The following is a 13754-nucleotide window of genomic DNA, read 5'->3' as shown; positions in this document are numbered from 1 at the left end:
ATACCTTGATGATATTCTTGTTTACTCTAAAAATTTGAATGAACATATTTTGCATGTAAAGACAATTTTTCTTAAACTTAGAGAAGAAAAGCTTTATACTAATTTCAAAAAGTGTAGGTTTTGTCTAGACCAAGTCAGTTTCTTAGGATTCATTATTGGAAATGATGGGGTGAAAGTTGATGAAGAAAAGGTCAAGGCTATTCGAGAGTGGCCAACACCCACCAATGCAACCGAGGTGAGATCTTTTCATCATTTGGCTAGTTTTTATAGGAGGTTTATTAAAGATTTCAGTAGCATAGCCTCACCATTGAATGAATTTGTTAAAAAGAATGTGAAATTTGAATGGAAAGAGAAGCAAAAAAATGCATTAAATTAATTGAAAAATAAATTGACTAATGCACCTTATCTTTCTTTACCTAACTTTGACCATTCTTTTGAAATTGAATGTGATACAAGTAGGCTAGGGATTGGAGCTGTTTTGATGCAAGAAAAGGGGCTAGTCATGTTCTTTAGTGAGAAGCTAAATGGAATACAACTTAGCTACCCCACATATGATAAGGAATTACATGCACTTGTAAGAACTTTGCAAGTTAAGCAACATTACTTGTGGCCAAAAGAATTTGTTATCCACATGAATCATGAAAACTTGAAGCTCCTCAAAAGCCAAACAAAGTTGAACAAGAGGCATGCTAAATGCGTAGAGTTCATTAAGACATTTTCGTATGTCATTCATTACAAGAAAGGTAAGGATAATGTGGTGGTTGATGTATTATCAAGAAGTTTGCATTGTTTTCTTTCCTTAGTGCAAAAACTATTGGTTTTAAACACATGATTGATTTGTACAAAGTAGCGATATCTGAATTTCATGATGTGTATATTCAATGTTTAGAAGGGAAAAACGTGCATGATTATATTGTGTTTGATGAAATGCATTTTAGGAAAGGAAAACTTTGTATTCTTAAGTGTTCCATTCGATAGTTGCTTGTGAAGGAAGCTCATTAGAGAGGATTAATAGGGCATTTTGGAAACTTAAAACATATAACATGTTAGCTAAACATTTTTATTGGATGAAAATGAGAAAGGATGTGAATAAAGTGTGTAAACAATGTTTCAAATGTAAGGAGGCTAAGTCTAAGACATAGCTACATGGTCTTTACACACCTTTAGATATTTCTAGTGAACCTTGGGTTGACATTAGCATGGATTTTGTTTTAGGACTACCAAAGACTTGAAGACATCACGATAGCATTTTTGTGGTAGTTGGTAGGTTTGGTAAAATGGCACATTTCATACCATGTAATAAAACAGATAATGCTACTAACACAACTAATCTTTTCTTTAAGGAAGTGGTTAGATTGCATGAAATTCCTAAGACTATTGTTAGTGATAGAGATGCAAAATTTTTAAGCCATTTTTGGAAAGTTTTATGGGGTAAATTGGGAACTAAGCTTTTGTTTTCAACAACTTGTCACCCACAAATCGGTGGGCAAATTGAGGTAGTTAATAGAACATTGGGGACTTTGATTAGGTCACTAATATCTAAAAATCTTAAGCCTTGGGAGGATACTCTACCTTTTGTAGAGTTTACTTACAATAGAGTAATACATAGCATCATTCATTGTTCTTCTTTTGAGGTTGTGTATGGCTTTAATCCATTGACTCCTTTAGATTTTTCACCCTTGCCATCTAATATGTTTACTAGTGATGCAGCTGTTTCAAGGGTAGAATACATCAAAATTTTGCATAAGAAGTCAAAGAAAGGATTGAAAAGAAGAATCAAAAGCTTGTCAATAGCAAGAACCAAGGGAGAAAGAAAATTATTTTTAAACCCTGTGATTGGGTTTGGATTCATCTAGGAAAGGAAACGTTTCCAGATCAAAGGATGTCTAAACTTCGAAAGAGAGATGGTCCATTTCAAGTGATAGAGCGAATCAATGATAATGCCTACAAATTAGATCTTCGAGGTGAGTACAACATAAGTTCTACTTTCAATGTGGTTGATTTGACTCCTTTTGATGCAGGGAATAAAAACCTTTATTTGAGGAAAAATCCTTTTAAAAAAAGGGAAAATGATGTGAATTCAACCATTGAACCATTACATGTAACTAAGGACCAATTACAAGAAGCAAAGCAAAGAAGATTCAAGAGGCATTTATACTACATCTTCAAAAACTAGCAAATTCACAAGAACTGACGAATAATTTTGAGACCAAAGTTTTATATAATGTTAGTTCAATGAGTCAAGAAAAAAAATGCATGAAGATGGCACGGGAAAAGTCCTATAGTTTGGAAGATGACATAGTGGTAAAAAAAAAATGTACAGATTTTGTGAAGAAAATGTTGTCAACTGTGCATTACATAGGGAAACATGATGTCAAACCTTGTCAAACGTACACATCTATTTTGTCGCTTTCTAAAGGAGATATTTAAGGCAATTTGAAGACTTTCTATGTTTCTAGTTTTGCATTTTGATTTATAATTTAGTATACAGTTAAGTTTCAAGTTTCTAGGTGTTATTTTCTACAATTTGCAATTCATTATATTTGAATGACTTTTGAGTTTCTTGGTCTATCTACGACCATTTGGCCTATAAAATGACTTGTAATGCTCTTCAAAACTCAGATTATCCATAGTAGAAAAGCATGTGCTTATTCAACCCTTTGGTGTTGTCTTTTTCTTTCAAATCTTGCTTTAGATTTGATGTTTAAATCAATTCATTGGATTAGTCTTGATCAAACTGATTTTGGAGTAAGTATTCTTAGGATCTAAGAGTGACCATCATAGATTCTAAGTTCGATCTAAGTTAGCTTTCTTTGTGAGTGTTTGCAAGGATCCTAGAATGACCTATAGCTTTACATCCAACAAGCATCGCGGATGCTTATCACCTCTTTTCCAGTTTTATATTTTATGATCGTTTTTTCGAGCAAATTAGTCTGAATGGTGTGAGTTTCTGGTCGGTGACGGTGCATTTCCGATCGAGAACTTATTTTTTGGGGTTGCTTTATCCTGGGGACGACGTGGAAATACCGTTGACCTGCTTGCATACCTAGACAGAGCCACGAAATGTCTTAAAGAGAGCGAGATCCGTGAATCAGCCTGCAAAGAGTTTTTGTTTTGCATGTTCCACATTTCTGACGATCGTTGGTACCTGGTTGTTCGTTGTTGTCGAGTTTCACTGTCAGAGGATGGTCAGTTCCAACAATATCGTCAGCGCCATAGTTTTGAAGGCGGAACCATTCAATGGTAGGAGATCAGAGACGCGAATCATGAAGGGGAGTTCGACGGTGAGGTAGTGGTGGTGGAGAAGCTTGGGTAGGAGTTGGAATGGCAATCATCATTTGTCTCTGCTTCTTTGTTTAAACAAAATGACTAGATTGCCCTCTTGAGTTATCTATAAATAAATATTAATTTAACAAAAGGACCTAATTGCAACAAAAAAAAAATAGAGGGAGATAATTGCTCAAATTAAAAGTTTATGGTGTAATGGTAACTAACCCCATTATTCAAGGGTGATTTGTGCAATTTTTTCTTAATTTTATGTGCAACCACATGTGAAGATGAGGATTTTGAACTAAAAGTATGTGTCTTAACTAAAAAGGAATTATCCTGTGTCTCTTGAGTAGTTAGTTTGAATGGCATTCATAGGTTAATCTTTATGCATTATTAAAGACAAACTTCTAGAAAACAAGCTAAAGTTTCATTCAAGACTTTAAATGTTGATTTGTATGAATTCAATTTTAATAAGACTCAAACAATAATGAATTTTAAAGGTGAACGGATAATTAAAAGAATAATTAGTGATGCAAAGAAAACTCTCTCTAAACAACTTAATAAAATAGCTCAATAACTCCAAGGGAAATGATGCATCCTGATGGGAAGTCGCCTAAAAAATATTAGTTGAATTTGATTATCAAATGTATGACAAATTCAAGTGAGTTCAATCTGTTCCCATCCGCTCTAAACTCTACCAGACTAGATCAAATCAAATTTTCAAATATATATGTAGACATATAGACTCGACCAATGAATTATAAGTCGAGATAACTGTTTAAAAAATCCATTCCCAAAGCCCAAAATAATATTTGTCCCACTTTTTAAAACTTAAGAATTTTGACCTCTTGCTACATCATCAACCGATTTTACAAAATTACACTTAATTATTTTTGCCCTCTTCCTTCATCGACTTGATTTATTTCTTTTACTTTTTCTTTCCTATTATTCTCTCCCTCTTTCATTTGCGCAACTTCACCTTCACTTTGCTTTCTTCTCCAACGAGACTACAAGACCACACGACCAATTCTAGCAAGGCTAGACGATTAGCTCCAGCTGAGCAAGCTTCTACCATTAGATATCTCTCTGTTTAGTTTGCTATACAAAGAGAGTCAGAGAGCAACAGTGAGAGAGGGAGAGAGGAGAGCAATCTACGTGAGGGAGAGAAAAAAGAGCGAGAGAGCGAGGCTCAAACAGCGCAAGCGAGGTTCCATTTTGTAATTTTATCCAAATTTGACGTCAGCAAAGGGCCAATAAATCTTATTTTCAAAAAATAGAGCAACTTTAACTTTTCTATCAAATTTTGGGGCATTCATCCACCGGGAACTTTCAATTTTGTATCTAGCCAAAAAGGAAACAAGAGCTTACATTTGTTGATCATCTTGGTCCCTCAAATCTATCCTGCCAATTCATTCACAAAATAATAATAATAATAACAACATGAATTTACAAGTGATGATTTAAAATTTTAATCAGATTTACATGTATTATTTGTTTCTCAGATACCATGTATGACTTAAAACTACTATGTGAGGGGCAATGTTAATACTTAAAACTACTATATGAGGGGCAATGTGAGAAGTTTAATATAAGCATTAGACAACACATAATTGGACATCTGCCTGTGAAGATGGTTAAACTTGAGGCTTAGCAGCTTCTAGCATTTCCACCACAAGAGTCTTCACGTCCCTAAAAAGGAGGAAGAAAAAAAGTGAGCAAAAATGCAGCAAAGATAAGGCTTAAATATTCAAAAAGATGTCAAAGTGAGCATAGCTTAACTGACATAGTGCTTGTACTATCAACCTCAAGATTAGAGGTTCGATTCTCCCACCTTATACATTTAATTCAACATCTTTACAGAAAAAGAAAAATCCAGTGCAAGAAGTTTTTCTATTCTCCCTGTTCTTGAAATTATGTTCGATAGTTTTGCTTTAAGCTTTCTGTTTTTCAAGAGACACTTCAAATCACATTCTAAAAATGAGAAAAAAAAGGTTTTTAACAATTACAGTCCTTTGATAACTATTTGATTTTTGGCTTTTGAAAATTATGTTTGTTTTCTCACAATTTTTTTAATCATACTATTCATCTTTCCTAGGTTTATATTTTAATTTTTAGTCAAATTCCAAAAACAAAAGAAGTTTTGAAAAACTTTTTTTTTTCCTTCTTTAGTTTTCAAAATACTTGGCTTTGAATTTGAAAACACGGTTAGAAAGTAGATGACAAAATAAAGAAATAAGTAGTGTTTATAAGTTTAATTTTCAAAAACTAAAAATCCAAAACTATTAGTCATCATGCGAGATCAACTTTTTTTTTTAATTTTCAGAACTTAACTTAGTTTTTTAAACATAAGTAGAGAGTAGATATCAAAGGAACTTATAGGTGAGAATAGTGTTTATAAGCTTAATTTTTAAAAATAAAAAACATAAATAGTTATCAAAATAACTTCCTTAGGAGTCGAGATCAACCTTCACAACATGACCAGGAATTCAACAGAAAAGAAGATGACGTCATTCCATAATACAGAATCGTAAATGAAAATAAAAATATAGATGACGATATATATATTTCTACACAAAAATGCACTCTCGTGTCAGATGTTTAAGGTTTCTGGTCATAATTTATTGATTCAATTAGTTATTTATTGCTTTACAGTTTTCAGAAATTCATGGTCATTTTCAGGCATCTTGTATGCATTTTGCAATATCCTTTTATGCAATGTTACGTGGAGAAAGAAATTCCATCTATTAATACAATGCTCACAACCATTAGCATTAAGAATAAACATAACCACTGTCCTAATATACTGCATATAGAGTTTAGGTAAAAATTGGTTTTCACCATCAGCCAATTCCACCCTAAAGGTCTGAACTTGAATATGTAGTGATATTAAAACCTTTTATTGGTTGAATTTTATCCTTTAAAAGATGTATGGCTAGATGATAGTGTTCTTGTGAATCTGTGACCAAGCAAGGCTAGTATTATCGTTATAAGCTGGAATTGTGCCTGTATTTTATTTTATTAGGTATGGGCATTTTGGCTCTGAATTCGATTATTATTATTATTATTATTTTTACTTTTTATATTATAGTTGAATGTAGGTTTTTTTTGTGGTTGGGATGGTGTTTTTGGAGTAAGATTATGGAAGATTGGTTGTTTGGTTTTTAATTAATTTTCTAACCTGGCCTTGAGTAGGTTATCAATTTCATTGATTAAATTTAGGATTAAACCTGGTAAAATTGAATATTCCCTAGAATTAAAGAAACAGTTATTTCTATAGAAGCAACTGATCAACAAAATGATAAATTCAAGGATATGCAATAGACCAGAAACATATAAGTCCACAAAAATATGCAATAGTCAACTTTTTGCCTAAGCACTGACAATTCAAGGATAAGAAGTCTCACTTTCTATTTTCTGCTCGTCTTGGGAAAGGTACACGAAGCTTAAATGAAGTTCCTTGATAACCAGCCTAAATGAACAAAATGAAGAAAGGAAATCATTCAAGCAAAACCATATATGCCCTTGAGAAGGTAGAACTAAAGTCAATACACCTTTTGTGAAGTATATATAATCAGCAAATATTAATTTAATAGCTCGATAGACTGGTAGTAACTCAATAAATAAAACATTAGCATAAAGGCCAAAGTCCGCCGTCCAATGATCTATATTGTTATTTCTTCCCGTCAAGATTAATGTTCCACAATTCATGATTAGGTATGAGTCCGCATACTATCGATAACCTAACATGCAATCTTTTGACATAATACTAACTACCCTAACATGTTCCAATATATTTTAGAAAAGGATCAGAGAACTTAAGTATAATTAGTTGTTGCGAAACAAATCAACAGTACAAGGCAAAAAGGTTTAACAAATAATTTAACTAATATTTATAGTATCAATTTTAATTGATAGTGTCCCAATACCTGAACATTAAAACCAAGGCTATCCAAATCCAGCATGATGGCAGAATCAACCTGCAGATAGGATAGTAGTACAGTCTCTCAGGATAGTTTATCAACATATGTACATATTAATTATATACTGAAAACACATCGGGAAAAGAACATGGTGGGGCATCGTATCTCTCTCCCTCTTTCTGCCTGAAAAAACTATATATGTTGTCCTCCTATTTTTGTTGGTTAAGAAACAATTTCATTCAAATTACAAAAGAAAGGGGAGACCCCAGTGAGAAAATTACAAAAGGCCTTTCCAATTGGATTGAGTATGGAAAAGCTATAGTGATGGAATAAGGGTTAACATTTAAACCAAGAAGTAATGGTAATTCTGTGGCCATGCATCGGTTACTGAAGTTGGAATTGGCTAAAACCTTAAAACTGATATAAAATTATATTGGGGTATAAATTATTCACAAAAGCTACCAAAGTACTCTGTCCAATTTAGACCCAGTCACTCACCCCAGATAGCATAGTCCAAAATCTGATTGAAAATTAAACTAACAAAATATTAAATCATCCCAAGTGAACATGAATTAAACAAAACAAATATCTAGAACATGTTAATTTTACCGGAATAGATGTCCAGTGTCTCACAATGTTCTTTGTATCTTCAGCATGATCTCTATTCATGTGAGACTAAAAATTGAAAAGAAAAAGAAAAAGAACAAAGAACAAAGAGGAAAGAAGAAGAAGAATCTGGTTCAGAATATATGTTATTCACAGTTAAAAATTGAAATAATAAGCAAGATCTTAAGATGATGTTATCACCGTTACAGGCTTTGCAAATTGAGCTATTGGATCAACTTGTGCTGCCTTGTACTCTTCACCGCTTAGTTCTTGGATTAAAAAGGTAGAAAAGTAAGAAGTCAGTGTGACAAGAAGAAGCCTGATATAAAGCAATAACTAATAAGACAGTTTAGAGTTAAGGAGACGGTGGAAGACCAGCTTCAAGTTCCCTCTTAGTTTTTTATGAAGAAACATATGACCAAAGCTTTATGTGCAAGAGAAAAAGGAAAGGGGAAGCTGACAAAAGACAGTCTATGTACACAAACCTCCTGAACCCAAAGAAGCTGTTGCGACCCCAGACACATATCGTATCGCTTTTGGTTTGATGTACACAAAGTGGAAGTCACCAAAGTCAACCTTCACATAGGTAGGAAATATTTATTCACTTTTTATGCAAAAATGGATGAAACATCTGATGATAAACATAAGTATTCCGGAGATTGGTATTAGCTACCCAAAATGCGTTTGGATGCTTGGATAAATATGCAGCACGTGCAGCAGGTCTATCCTCTTCAGGAACCTAAATTGTGAAAAAGAACTTAATTCAGATTGTCATGCCATAGCATCACCCAATAATAACACTTATCCTGTAAGACTCAAGAACAAGACACATATCTATGCATTTCTGATGATTGTATACAAGCAAAGAGATAGATTGACACATGAAAAGAAGAAACAACTAGTGAACACAAGCTATATATCTTACAACCACGGCATCACCATGAAGAGTGACCACTAAAGTTCCCCTATCCTCGGGTTCTTTTGCCACAAGCAACGAGCATTTTGGGTTAGTTGCCAAGTTCTACACGGAAAAGAAATACCAAACTTATAAATGATCAACGATTACTTGACACACAAAATTCTCAATTGGCCGCATAAGGATGAATGCTACCTTAGCATGCTCTGCTAGACTGCTCACAGCAAGTATAGGAGTACCATCGGCATCGCATGCAAAGTCAACAAAAGATCCAGACGGATAACCTTCAAAGCTCTGCAAAGGCTCAGACCTTATCATTAAGAACTAATTGACCAATCAAAATGCAAATGACTAAGAGAGAAATCAGATCTACACAAGCACTCTCTGTCACAAGTTCATAGTTACGCAGCAAATTCATAAGGCAATAAGGAAAACAGGACTAAAGATCAAAAGAGAGTGAAAAACCCGGGAAAAGGTGGAGAGCATGCCGCGCACACTCTGATCCAACAGTGTTCGAATCTCTTCAGCTGGCGAAAGCCGAGCCGCTTTTTCCTAAAACATCACTATTCACATTCAGCAAAAATTTGATGAACACACAAAACACAACGAATAACTCTGCTCAATCTTCAAATCTCGAGATTGAAAATATAAGCATTACCAAACTACCAGAGCGCCAATCTTTGCACTGACGAAACAGGTATGCATCACTGATTCACAACTCGAGCGAAAAAAGATAATATCAAAAGAAAGAGATACCTGATGAGCTTGAATCAACTTCGAAACATCAATGTCGTCGCTATTAGCATTGCCAGACGGTACAGTCTAATCACAAAAATGAAAACAAAAGGAAAGACGGTAAACCTATTTCCTATGCGTCAAAATTGTTCTCACACGAATGAAATCAACAAGAACCAAGAAATTAAACAGCGAATTGATGACTGGAAAAGGGGAGAGAAGGAGATACCTGAGAAGTGGACTCCGTTGACGCAGCCATGGAAAGTGGAAGACGAAGACGAGGATTCAAAGAGGAGGTCAAAGAACGGGGAAAATAAAAGGCGATTCGGCCATTAAAGGCAGAGCGAGAACAAAATCGGAAGGTTAAAGAAGGTGGCGTCAGCGTCGCCATTGTTCACTGAACTCCCTCGCCGGCCGGCTCAAACAACTCCACGCGGCTTGATTTCCAAAATTGAGGACTTACCCAATAAAAGAAAAGAAAATATTTTTCTTTTTATGTATATATTTTTAAAAAATAATATTAATAATTGTGTTAAAAACATAGAATTTTTTTTTTCCGTTTGATTTAAAAAATATATCATTTTAAAAGAAATTAAAATGTTTGCCAACCACTTAAAATAGTTTTATAAGTATATTTTTATTAACTTTTATCAAAAGTATTTAAATAAAAATGAGTTTTTTAAAAATATTTTTTTTAAAATCAATCCAACCGACCTTAATTGATATGCTCTTTCATTCAAGATTGGAGCTTCCATCCACCTTCTCCTATTTCTTATGCTTGTACTAATTTATTATTTGATTGTTATTGTTTAAAATGACAAAATTATTGAAAATATTTCTAATATCACTATCCAGCTTAACATTTCAAAATTTTCAAATAATTTTCATTAAATTATCTTTAAATATTTGGGCGTTAGTTTTGATCATTCGAGACTAAAAATAATTTGGGAGGCAAGACAATTCATTTAGATAATAATTTTAAAGATTTGGAAATTTGAATTAATTTAAGAAAAAAAATTGGATTAATTTATTTGAGGAAAATTGGACAAATAAATATGGAAGTTAAAATTTGATTAACTTACAGATGAAAACTTATTTAAAATTTTTAGTTTAAAATTCGATGCTGGTCGAAAACTTCATCGGTTTGGATGTTAATTTTCTTAGTTATTTTAGAAGTCTCGAGGAGAGGTTTTAATTATTTGCTTATTTATTAATTTTATAGGTTGTTTTGGAAATTGTCTTCATTATTTTAATAAATTTTATTTTCTTCGATGGTCAAAATGTTTGGGTTCTAAATGTGATTTTATGAGTAACGACCTTTGTTAGAGATCTCGAAGTGTCGGATCAATAGATATCTAGACAATGACTATTTTGCTATATTTGTAAATACGTTAGCTCATATTTTTTTTATTTGGAAACAACTCTTTGTTAATTATATATTATTGACTACTCTTTCTCATTATTTCTAAAAAAATGAAAAAATGGAATTAATAATTTTTTTTTTTGGTTAAAATACTACTTTGATCTCTATATTTTGAAGTTTATTCAATTTTAGTCTTTTTTTTCAATTGTCCAATTTCAGTCAATGCACCTACAATCAACCTTAGATTTAGTCCCCACTACTAATTTGTTGTTATTTTTTAAAAAAAAAAAAATTTGTTATCTTTTAGTATTTTTAATACAAATTTTAAAAATATATTCACATGTTGTATTTTCTTGTATGAAAATTATTGTTGTTATGCCAACATAAGTGTGGTTCAACTGACATAGTGTTTGTAATTTCAAAATATAGAAATCAAAATGGTATTTTAACATCTTTTTAGCACAACAATTTAGGTGGAGAGATTCAAAGCTCTAACTTTATGGTCCACGTGCTGACAATTAGAGTTTAATAATAATATATTTTTACCAAAATAATTTTTTGAATTTTTAAATATTATTTGGATGCATTAACTTTAGGGCTTTGCTAATTTGAGATTAACGAATGTGAATGGCTATTTCAAAGATCAATGATTTTGATCCTACTTTTACAATTATTAATCTAAAAAAGTAATAAATTTATTTTTAAAATTATTTAAATATAATTTAAGCCATATATGTTCAATGTAGGTTTTTCTTTTCTTTTCCATTCCTTTTCGTTTAGCACAATTAAAATATTGAAATTAATCATATATTTACGTGGAGATTGGAGTTGTTTTCGGTAAGTATAAAAATCGTAAACATTGACTAAAATAATTATTTTTGTTAATTTAATACAAATAATTAGCCTACACTCTTTCTCTTAATAATGAAAGTTTAATCCCTCATATTATATCTTTTTGTATTTAAAAAATTGACATATCAATAGTATAAAATCTAAAATAAACAAAAATGGAATGAAAAGTATATCAACCTAATTAGAAAACAAAAAATAAAAATGCCTATTCAAAACATTATCTAAACTTGTTAAACAAAAAGGAAAAAGATCAAAACCTAGAGTCCTACTTTTTTTAATTCATATATTTAAATTAATTTGTCATTATATAGTCATTAATTGTTTGTGGTAACTTGTACCTCAATGAAAAAAAAAGTAGATTAATTAAAAAAAATTGATTGCTCGAATATTGATATTTCTATAAAATAAAAGTTTTTTTTTTTCTTTTTTTTTTTTGCCTAGAGGGTTGGATTTGATAGTATTTAGTTATGAGATTTTAAACTTGACATTTTAATCTTAAAATTTGAGTTCCATAACATTTCGAGGAAAACTTTAAAGACCAAAATGCTATTTGATGGTAAAGACCTAAATGAGTTCCTTACCGAAATGATATGATGGTAAAGATCAAAATGCTAACAAACTCAAACTTAAAAAATTTAACTGCAAAAACTTAAATGCTACTTGCTGGTGTACTAATTACTATAGAATTTAGTCTCTCCATGATTTTTAACAATTGGAAGGCTCGAGGGGAGAGGGGTGGCTTAGCCTCTTGTCCTTAGGTTGTATCCTTTTGATCCTTTTTGGATTACAAGTGTTTGTTTTCTATAAAAAAAAAAAAAAAAAAAAAAAAAAAAAAAAATTAAATGCTCTTTATAGACCAAAAAGCATTCTAAGTCATTTATAAGTATTACATAAAATCAGAGTGTGATTGATTTAACCTCAAGTGTTTAGTTTTGAAAATAAATCATTTTAAAAAACAATTGAAGTGTTTGGAAACCATTCAAAACTGTTTGTCTATTTTTTTCCCCTTTAGAGTGCAATTGTGAGAACATCGGTGTTATTCTTTTGAAAAAGAGACTGGAGTTTGGGTCTTGGATATTAGAAAGATCTTTTCGAGTTTTAATCAATTATTCTCTTCAATATTAGGGAGAATGGTAACTACTTTTATTGATCATCTTGCTTCAATGACTCTTTCATCTAATATAATCTTAGGGTTTGGTTGAGTATTTTCTTCTTTTGACTTTTGTATTTGGTTTCTAATGATATTGAAAGAATGAAATTTCTTTGCAGAAGCGCGTGAACATTGTGTAATCGTAATTCAATCTTGAAACACTCAAAATACAGAGAAGCAAACGTACATTCAAAGATGCATTTACAGGATAAATATTATAAATTCTATAAGCATGTTTCTAAAAAGAGAGAGAAAAGTAAGAATTGCTTACCCTTGTAGAAAACCTCTTCTCGTTTTTTTTCTCTCCAAACCTGAATACCAAAATAACCCGACATCGGAAAGCTCTTGAATATAGGAAATTACCACTTGAGCCTCTATTATTCTTCGGTAAAGGATGGGAAGAGTGGTCTCCTTTAGTGTTTTTGGAAGAAGGGAAAGGCAGAGAGTTTAAGAGAGGGAATGAGATTTCTTGAGAGAAAAAAATATTCTCTTTCATGTTTTTCTCCACTTACCTTTTTTTTTCTCTCTTTTGCAGACCAATAGTCAGTGGAAGGTAGGGAGGGAGGAAATTAACTCCCACGTAAAAAAAACCAACAAAATAACTCCCTAGGGTAGTTAATTAACTATATGTTATGCATTTTAATTATATTAAAATGCAATTATCTCTTATAACTTATAGTTTTAATATGAATCTCATTCATATTAATTTTAACCTATAGTATTTATATGAATCTTGTTCATATAAATAATATTTGAATCTTATTCAAATATTTATCTCTCAAGTGTTATATAGTTTTAATTAATCATATTTATAATTAACTATATGATGGTTTGTGAAAACCACAAACGGAAGCGAGATCGTTTCCTAACTTTCAAATTTACATAGGAGTAATAAAGTTTTTAAACCTAATTATGCATTCCAAATAATTTATAGCACACTTA

General features: G+C 31.7%; 1 protein-coding gene across 1 annotated transcript; it reads right to left on the bottom strand.

Annotated features, from left to right (window-relative positions):
* Window positions 1-4715: 4715 nt before the first annotated feature.
* On the bottom strand, window positions 4716-9987 carry LOC120074631 (FMN binding protein). The gene is made up of 12 exons (XM_039027811.2): window positions 9677-9987; window positions 9469-9534; window positions 9178-9264; window positions 8908-9006; window positions 8722-8817; window positions 8470-8535; window positions 8282-8372; window positions 7998-8065; window positions 7800-7865; window positions 7197-7247; window positions 6675-6739; window positions 4716-4959 (listed from the first exon to the last, which is right to left on the bottom strand). The coding sequence occupies exons 1-12, from the start codon at window positions 9836-9838 to the stop codon at window positions 4905-4907; spliced, it is 972 nt and encodes a 323-aa protein (XP_038883739.1). The 5' UTR covers window positions 9839-9987; the 3' UTR covers window positions 4716-4904.
* Window positions 9988-13754: the final 3767 nt, after the last annotated feature.

The sequence above is a fragment of the Benincasa hispida genome, chromosome 3 (assembly GCF_027475165.1).
Source record: "Benincasa hispida cultivar pf3 chromosome 3, pf3_genome.v1.1, whole genome shotgun sequence".
In the NCBI taxonomy this organism is placed as follows: domain Eukaryota; kingdom Viridiplantae; phylum Streptophyta; class Magnoliopsida; order Cucurbitales; family Cucurbitaceae; genus Benincasa; species Benincasa hispida.
This window is presented reverse-complemented; position numbering and strand designations above follow the sequence as displayed.

Coding starts and splice junctions, on each gene's coding strand:
- LOC120074631 (XM_039027811.2), bottom strand. CDS start 9,838: ATGGCGACGCTGACGCCACCTTCTTTAACCTTCCGATTTTGTTCTCGC. Junction 9,007..9,177: donor TGCTCTCCACCTTTTCCCGG/GTTTTTCACTCT, acceptor GAGCCTTTGCAG/AGCTTTGAAGGTTATCCGTC. Junction 7,248..7,799: donor GACACTGGACATCTATTCCG/GTAAAATTAACA, acceptor TCCTATCTGCAG/GTTGATTCTGCCATCATGCT.